This window comes from Octopus bimaculoides, chromosome 7 (assembly GCF_001194135.2).
Source record: "Octopus bimaculoides isolate UCB-OBI-ISO-001 chromosome 7, ASM119413v2, whole genome shotgun sequence".
Classification (NCBI taxonomy): domain Eukaryota; kingdom Metazoa; phylum Mollusca; class Cephalopoda; order Octopoda; family Octopodidae; genus Octopus; species Octopus bimaculoides.
The window spans coordinates 82,951,420-82,961,464 of NC_068987.1; the positions used below are offsets into that span (position 1 = coordinate 82,951,420).

The window sequence follows — 10,045 nt, forward strand, 5'->3', positions numbered from 1 at the left end:
ATATATATATATATATATATATATACACACACATATATATGTATACAAACATACAAACACATGTATATGTACATACATACACATACATGTATATACATACATATATTCATGCAAGCATAACATTCATAGAAACACATACATACATACATAAATATATAAATACATACAAACACAATAAAGCATGAATATATGCAAGCATACGCACACAGACATACACACACACAGCCATACGTACACACATCCATACATACACACGTACATATAAATACATAGTTACACACATGTAAATATTCTCAGATCTAACAAGCTTTTGAAGCAGTGTATTTCAAAAGAAAGAAAGAAATTATCAAAGGAAAACTATTTGCTATTTTACCATCCACGAACTGGCACAACATCAAACGTGCATCCAGAAATGTCAGCATCTGTTATAGGCCACTGGGTATGAAGTTCAAGTTCCATGATCTTCTCTTATATATCAGTAAAGTAACGGAGAGTTTGCATGGAGGGAAATCTATAAAATAAAATAGCAAGAACTTGAAATATTTTAACTGGAACTTTACCAAAGAGTAAACTGTTATTACAAAAAAAAAAACAAAAAAAAACCTATAATTTCTTCTGAAATACTAAATGCAAATATCTCCCACCTGTATTTCCATACCATTCTACTGACCTTATAAACTGCCTCTAAGAGTTACTGAGATCATCATCATCGTCATCGTCATCATCATCATCATCATTATCATCATCGTCATCGTTGCCATCCTCTTTATCCTCCACCTCATCATCATCATCATCATCGTCATCGTCATCATCATCATTATCATCACATCATCATCGTTGTTATCCTCTTTATCCTCCTCCTCATCATCGTCATCATCATTATTGTCATTATCATCATCATCATCATCGTCGTCGGCGTCGTTGTCATCATTGTCATCCTCTTTATCCTCCTCCTCCTCCTCATCGTCATCATCATCATCATCATTGTCCGCTCGATGTCTGTATTCTGTGCTCGCAAGAGTTGGACAGTTCTATAGGATTCTTCAAGCCTAAGGGTTCTCTTCATCTTCATTCTCTGCTTTGGCAGCATTTCTACAGCTGGGTGTTCTTCCTAATACCAAAAACTTTACAAAGTGTACTGGGCACTTTTTTTATCATCATCATCATCATCATAATTATCATTTAATGACCATTTTCTATGCTGTCATGAGTGGCACAGTTTCACAGGAGCTGGCAAGCCAGAGGGCTGCACCAGGCTCCAGTCATCTGTTCTGACATGATTCCTATGGTCAGATGCCCTTCCTAATGCCAACCACTTTACAGGGTGTATTGGAGGCTTCTTACATCGCCAGCACGAGTGTCTCTCATGTGGCGCCGACACAGGCACTTTTAGATGGCACTAGCCTTTTACACACACATGCACAGATATATATATATGTACAATGGGCTTCTTTCAGTTTCCATCTACCAAATTCACTCACAAATCTTTAATCAACCCAGTACTATAAAAGAAGACACTTGCCCAAAGGGCCATGCAATGAGAATGAACCCAAAACTACATGGCTAGAAATCAAGTTTCTTAACCACACACACATGTAGTCATATATGTGTGTCTAAGTATCCTTTTATTCTTTTATTTGTTTCAGCCATGCTGGAGCACCGCCTTTAGTCAAATAAATTGACCCCCAGGACTTATTCTTTGTAAGCCTAGTACTTATTCTATCGGTCTCCTTTGCCAAACTGCTAAGTTACAGGGACATAAAGACACCAACATCGGTTGTCAAGCAATGGTGGTGGACAAACACAGACACACAAGCACACACATACATACATACATAAATACATAAAGATATATATATATATATATACACGACAGGCATCTTTCAGTTTCCGTCTACCAAATCCACTCACAAGGCTTTGGTCGGCCTGAAGCTATAGTAGAAGACACTTACCCAAGAAGCCATGCAGTGAGACTGAACCTGGAATCATGTGGCTGGTTAGCAAGCTACTTACCATGCAGCCACTCCTGCACACTTTTTTTTAAATCTCTCCAATGAAAAAAAAAATGAAACAATAACAAAAAAAAAAAAAATAATTCCTTCATCCAGGTGAAGATTCAGGCAATAACAGCCCATCAAGATTATTCAGTGATGTTACCAAGTGCATCAATAATTACAGACGTATATTCATAAACCTACAATTAAGATGCAGAATATATAAGTTCTCCAGCAAATGCCTATAAATATTTTGTTTTTCCTTTCACTGACTTTCAATTCAATGTTTACATCAGCCAAGCAGTTTAAATTCCACAGCAGAGAATATGTATGATTTTTTGGGGGTTTTTTTTTCTCGTTTCATCCCAGATAATTATATTAAACCTGTTGCACTTGGATTTGATGGCAGTTTTAATTACAATGTGTTTATAATTCATCTAGTTTTAATTGGTATTGTGTAGAATCAGCATATATCATCAGTATCTTTAGCAGGGAAGTCCTTCCTACAGAAAGTATTGTGTGTTATTTTTATAAGAATGTAATACCTCGTAGGGAGTGTGTTCGTATGGAGGGCAACGATAATCTAGTTGATAGTATAAGCATAGTAAGCTCTAGAGTGAGTTTAGAATAAGTGTAGTAATCATTACGACCACCATCACCACCACTATCACTACCGCCACCATCATCACCACCAACACCACTGCCACCATCACCACCATCACCACCACCACCACCACCACCACCACCACCACCACCATCATGATGATGATGATGGTGGCAGCACCACCATCATCATCATCACCAACCCCATACCATCACCACCACCATCATCACCATCACCATGGATTGGAGCAATGTGAAATGAAGTGTTCTTGAGCAAAACACTTCCAATGCTCCAGTCTACTCAGCTGTAAATGGGTCACACTATGACGGAGAAGCCTTCCAATTAAGGGAAATGTTGGCCTGCTCATCAGGCCAGTCGGGTGGCATTATTTGAAAGCTAAAACAATATGAAGTGCATTGTAATCAGCAATGTGTAACAACATTAAATAATAGTCTGGTCAATACCATTATGTACATATAAACATATACGTAATTTGAATGAACACAAAATGGAGAAGTGCAACAACATTCCTTCCATTGAAACCTCATTTAATTACCAAGCTATATATATATATATATATTACGGAGATGCACTTGCATAGCAAGTGACCTGATCTGAGATCGTGTGCTGGAACGAAAACAATTGCAGCGTGGAAGGTGTTTATAAGCCATTTAAAATAACACACAAAATCCGTTAGATTCACTTCAACATTTAAATTTAATTTGTCAAAATATTTTCGTCGCTTTGAGACCGCGACCTGTTCACTGACAAAATTCTGTGCAGCATAGAATTTTGTCAGTGAACAGGTCGCGGTCTCAAAGCGACGAAAATATTTTGACAAATTAAATTTAAATGTTGAAGTGAATCTAACGGATTTTGTGTGTTATTTTAAATGGCTTATAAACACCTTCCACGCTGCAATTATATATATATATATATATATACACACACACAAACACTTGAACACATATATATGTGACAGGCTTCCACAGAGTTTCCATCAACCAGAAACACTCATAAGGCATAGACCTGCGAGGGGCTATCATAGAAGACACTACTCCAGGGTTCCACATGGTGGACTGAACCCCAAACCATATGTTTGCAAAGCAAGCACACCTATATCTATATGTTTAACTTTTCTTAAGTATCTTTAATTTTTTTCTTATGGCTTACTAATTTTTCTAGAATCTTCTGGTGAAATGGTATTTATCATCAGTTAGTGTAATTAACTGAAGAAATTTCTCTTAAGACTATGAAACAAACTTCTCAACCACAACACCGTACCACAGGAATGATTATTCCAAGAATGGTAACCATTTCTCCTGACATAATTCCCAGTATGTTAGTCGTTTGTTGAATCAAAACTTTTTCTTCTATGTATGGAGACGATATTTCTCCATCACTCAGCTCCTGTTTATATGTCTGTTTAACTATTCTAGAGGTCTCGTGAAATAACAAATTTGATGTTTCCTGAGAATTCTGTACTCGAATTAACTTGTTCTAGGGCTTTTTTTTTGTGTGTTTGTTTGTTTGCTTTTTATTTTTTTAATTTTTTTCTCATCATGGTTTCTTTATCATATAATATTTGTCTGGATTTCATATAAAATTCAGTCGACCATTTCAAAAGAGAAAAACTTGTAAGAAGAAAGAGTTCCAACTGATATTGTTTCTAACACCTAGTGCGTTTGTGCGTAGTTGTGTGCATATGTGGAATGCACGTACACATGTGACATGCATGTGCATAAGTATATGCATAAAGAAAGTTAAATTCTTCATTGGAAACTCTATTTTTTTTACTGGTTCCCATCATCAAACAACAGCCAGCACTAAACAATTTATAGTTTAGGGTCTCCCAGTCGACTAGGGCATCAAAATAATTGAAAGGTATATAGGGTTTCAGTTTTTGTGAGATGTTTTAGTAAAATTTTTTAACAAGGGACTTCCAGGTTTTATGAAGCTTAAAGTATTACCAAGTATGAATTCAGCACTGACAGCCCTACAAGGATACCACTTTCAAGAGTTTTAGTGAAATATGTTGAGTTCACTACTTTGTCTGGTACCCATTTTATTGATCTCTGTCTATGAACCAGTTGAGTTTGGTTTGCAAGCCTCTTTAGGGAGTTACTCCTCTAGGAAGCAAATACTAAAAGGGATCTAAATCAGTGCATCACATTCAAGTACTTACATAATACATACAGATACATACATGTAAACATACACATATACATACATACATCATTCAAGTGTATATGAGCATGTTTAGATATGGAAGTATATGCATGACAAGACATGTTGTTGTTGGCACTCCGTCGCTTACAACATTGAGGGTTCCAGTTGATCCGATTAACGAAACAACCTGCTCGTGAAATTAACGTGCAAGTGGCTGAGCACTCCACAGACACGTGTACCCTTAATGTAGTTCTCGAGGATATTCAGCATGACACAGAATGTGACAAGGCTGACCCTTTGAATTACAGGTACAAAAGAAACAGGAAGTAAGAGTGAGAGAAAGTTGTGGTGAAAGAGTACTGCAGGGTTCGCCACCATCCCCTGTCGGAGCCTCATGGAACTTTTGGTGTTTTCGATCAATAAACATTCACAACGCCCGGTCTGGGAATCGAAACCGCAATCCTATGACCGTGAGTCCACTGCCTTAACCACTGGGCCATTGCACCTCCACATACAGATACATACATATAAACTAACATACATATATCATTCAAGTATATATGAGCATGTTTAGATATGGAAGTATATGCATGAGAAGACATACATAAAACAAAACATACAGATCTGCACATATACATACATACATACAAAAATACCCTGTTGTTGATGCTGAAATTCCAATAAAGGAGCCTTGAATCCCAGTTAGAAACTGACCCTTTCTCTATTGGCAAAAAATTTTGAAATAAAACTGAATAATGACATACATACATCATATGATCTTGTAATCGACCAGATTATTACATGTTGTTGTCACAATGCACTTTGCATTATCTTAGCTTTCAAATGGTGCAACCCCACTGGTTAGGGTTAAATATGTTTGACAGTTATTGATTTATGGAAGTTAATTGGAGAGATAGTTTTTGAGTGACAAAGTTTAATCTCTCATGTGGTTTTAAACACCATCACCTTCTTTGCTCTTGGCTGTCTTCACTAAAACTATTTTTGTTGCAAACATTCGCCACAGTGTGTGCAGTGTGGGGCTATCTCTTTTCCTTCATTCTGATTGGCCCTTTCATACCTCAAATAAGCATTTTAGGCAAAATTACACAGAGGAGTGTATTTGGAAAATAGGGGTGATTAGCAGTGACAGAGAAAAGTGGTTGAAGTATTTCCTAAATAACTAATTACTAAATTCTGCAATAAATTATTATTTATAATTGTTAATATGACTATTATCATTCTAAAGCGGGTGAGCTGGCAGAATTATTAACACCCTGGGCAAAATGCTTAGTGGCATTTCTTCCATCTTTAAATTCTGAGTTCAAATTCCACTGAGGTTGACTTTGCCTTTCATCTTCTCAAGGTTGATAAAATAAGTACCAGATGAAAACTGGGGGTGATGCAATTGACTTACTCCCTCCCCTGAAATAGCTGGTCTTATGCCAAAATTTGAAACCGTTGTGGCTATTATGCTTTGGACTCTCTCTCAGATATCTATTGTGCTTTTAACACAGCATCCATTACAGATGTTATATCAAGACAAATACTACAGTAACAGGCCTATCAACTGTGTTTATAAATTAAGTGTGATACATGGATGGCTATTTTAATTTAATGCAGCTTCAATTGCATACACCAAATTTTTATTCAGCCTGGTGACTATTCACAACATCAGTGCATATTTTAACTACTTCTGTATCAAAGGTAATGCATTCTCATCTGAGTATGACAGGTCATGAGTACCCATTACTGAAAAAAAAACCAAAAGCCAAAATGCATCTGGCATCCTACTACACTCTCTGAGTGGTTGGCGTTAGGAAGGGCATCCAGCTGTAGAAACTCTGCCAAATCAGACTGGAGCCTGGTGTTGCCATCCGGTTTCACCAGTCCTCAGTCAAATCGTCCAACCCATGCTAGCATGGAAAGCGGACGTTAAACGATGATGATGATGATGATGATCCTTGCTGGCCAATTAACTGGGGTTATTTTTTTTCTATCTCCTTCCAATATATATTATGTTTTAACACTGCACATTCTTACTACAGTAACTAGCTTATCAACAATCTATGTACATTAACCATAGGCAATAGATGGCTATTCCGTCCTCAGAGATGTCATATTAATTACCTTTCCATAATGTTTCAACTGGTTTGATCTCAGATTATCATATAATGTCATATTCTTGGATAGCTGCATGCATCAGTAGCATTATGAATAAAAGTATTTCCATATTATTTGGCATACAAGATGAATTTTTTCAGACGAAAATTTATCGCTGAAAAGGTTAGGTGGGCTTATACCCCAAGTACCCCAAGACAACTTTGGAGGACTAAAAATTCCATGTGAAATGTAGCAGAATCTGGAAAGATAGCGCCAATGTTTAAATGTTTAGACAATATACTACGTCAACCTGTATTCCGGAAAACACAGTTCTACCTGTAATTTACAGGTAAAAGTTTCAACTTCATATGAACTTCAATAGTATACATCCAGAAATATTAATTACTTAGTAAAAGTATAAAAGTTTTTAATGAACCTAATGTCAAGTTAATTGACATTCCATTGAACCTAATTAAATGTGTTGTATTTCATATAACTCAATATTTAATTGGTAGTTTTCTATACTTTCCAATGTAAACATGAGTAGTAGTAGTAGTAGTAGTAGTAGTAGTAGTAGTAGTAGTAGTAGTAGTAGTAGTAGTAGTGGTGGTGGTGGTGGTGGTGGTGGTGGTGGTGGTAGTAATAGTAGTAGTAGTAGTAGTAGTGGTGGTGGTAGTGGTAGTGGTGGTGGTAGTAGTAGTAGTAGTAGTAGTAGTAGTAGTAGCTGTGGCAGTAGTAATAGTACCAACAGCAGCAGCAGCAGCAACAGTAGTAGTAGTAGTAGTAGTAGTAGCAGCAACAGCAGTAGCAGTAGCAGTAGTACAGTAGTAGTAGTAGTAGTAGTAGTAGTTGTGGCAGCAGCAAAAGTACTGGCAGCAGCAGCAGCAGCAGCAGCAGCAGTAGTAGTAGTAGTAGTAGTAGTAGTAGTAGTAGTAGTAGTCATCGTAAGAAAGTTATCTAATTTAGCAATTACTCAAAGATTGTCTTCCTCATTTCCTCCAGAATATTCTTTTACTCAGCAGCAATTTCTTTCCAATTGATCAGCATTTTCATCTTTCAAATTGCAAACTTTGCATTTCTTTTTCTCATTTCCATTGCATAACCTACTTTTTTCTTGTTTTTTTTATCACAACAGTTGCACAGTTCTTCCTAATCTAACTTAATTTTAATTTCCCAGTTGTGCAAAGGAATATCAGGTTCTCGTAGTCAGTTTAAAATTTTAATATACTGATTAAGCACAAGCATGGCCATGTGGTGGTGTAGGTGTGGCTGCGTGGTGAAGAAGTTTGCTTCCAAACCACATGGTCTTAGGTTCAACTGATGTACATGGCACTTTGGACGAGTACCTTCTATTATTGCCCTAGACCAATGTTTCTCAACTTTTTTACCCTTGCATAACATAAACCTTGAAATAAATTACATGTCTCAAGGAACCCCTACACAGAAAAAATTATATACAATGTCTTTCTCATATTCTTTTCATCCTGTCACATAACCAGCCCATTTAAAAGTACATTTGAATTGTCAGGCGACATGCCATGCTTGAGGAGACCAACTGAGTCAAGTAAAATCAAAAACCAAATCACGATCAATAATGGAAAATGTAGTTGTGGCTGTTGCCAGTACTGCCTGACTGGCTCTTGTGCTGGTGGCATGCAATAAGCACCAGTTCTGCCTGACTGGCTCCCCGTGCCAGTGGCATGTAAAAAGTACCATCCAAACGTGGTTGATGCCAGCCCTCGACTGGTTCCTGTGCCGGTAGCATGTAAAAAGCACCATCTGAACGTGGCTGATATGAGTGCCACCTGACTGGCTCCCATGCCGGTGGCATGTAAAAAGCAACCACTACACTCTCAGATTGGTTGGTGTTAGGAAGGGCACCCAGCTGTAGAAACATTGCCAGATCAGACTGGAGCCTGGTGCGACCTCCTGGCTTGCCAGTCCCCAGTCAAACCATCCAACCCATGCCAGCATAGAAAATAGACTTTAAATGATGATACATATATATATATATATATATGTATATATGGTTGCTATATTTTTTTGATAACATAATAGGTTAGATAAGATGATGTCTATATTACAATAACCAATAATATGTTGTGCATGTATTGTGATATTACAATCATGAAATTAGCATTAGCTTACCTTGTTCTTTCTTGTGGAACCATAGAGTTCCAGAGAACCCCAGTTGAGAAACATTGCCCTAGGGTAACCCAAGTCGAGTGGATTGGTAGACGGAAACTGAAAGATGCCCTTCATATAAACACACACACACATTTATTCTTTTACTTGTTTCAGTCATTTGACTACAGCCATGCTGGAGCACCACCTTAAAGGTTTTATAGTAGAAGAAATCAACCCAAGGATGTATTCTTTGTAAGCCTGGTACCTATTCTATCGGTGAGACCATAATTTGAGGCCTCTGCCAGGGGTGTAGCCAGCCCACTTATGCGTACCTTTCCTTCATTGGACACTAAACTCTGCTTGTGAAGACCTGTTGAGGCAAATGAAATCGATCCAAGTTCGATGACTGGCACCCATGCCAACCTCTCCTTTCATTGGACATTAAACTCGGCTTGCAAAGACCTGTTGGGGCAAGTGAAATCGCAATTGTGATCGAACCAAATTCGATGACTGGCACCTGTGCCAGTGGAGCGCTAAGAGCACCATCTGAGCGTGATCACTGCCAGAGCAGCTGTCTGGCTTCCATGCCAGTGGCACGTAAATAGCACCATTTGAGCGTGATCGCTACCAGCGTCGCATTACTGAACCTTGTGCCAGTGGCACGGGAGAAAACATTCGAGCAAGGTCATTGCCAGTGCTGCTGGACTGCCTCACGTGCAGGTGGCACGTAAAAAACACCATTTTGAGCATGGCCATTACCAGTATCTCCTGACTGGCCCTCATGCCGGTGGCATGTAAAAGCACCCACTACATTCTTGGGGTGGTTGGCATTAGGAAGGGCATCCAGCTGTAGAAACTGTGCCAGTTCAGATTGGAGCCTGGTGCACCCTCCTGGTTTGCCAGTCCTCAGTCAAATCGTCCAACCCATGCTAGCATGGAAGGCGGACGTTAAACGATGATGATATATATATATATACGTATATATATATATATATATATATATATATATATATATATATATATATATATACACACACACACACACACACAC

The 10,045-nt window shown here is 38.1% G+C and overlaps 1 protein-coding gene across 1 annotated transcript in view; it reads left to right on the forward strand.

The window, feature by feature from the left end:
* Positions 1-3,850: 3,850 nt before the first annotated feature.
* LOC106870138 (four-jointed box protein 1) overlaps positions 3,851-10,045 on the forward strand; it is a 41,375-nt gene continuing 35,180 nt past the window's right edge. Inside the window, exon 1 of the mRNA XM_052969452.1 lies at positions 3,851-3,935. Coding sequence (XP_052825412.1) covers positions 3,851-3,935 — 85 coding nt within the window. The remainder of the gene's footprint in view (positions 3,936-10,045) is intronic.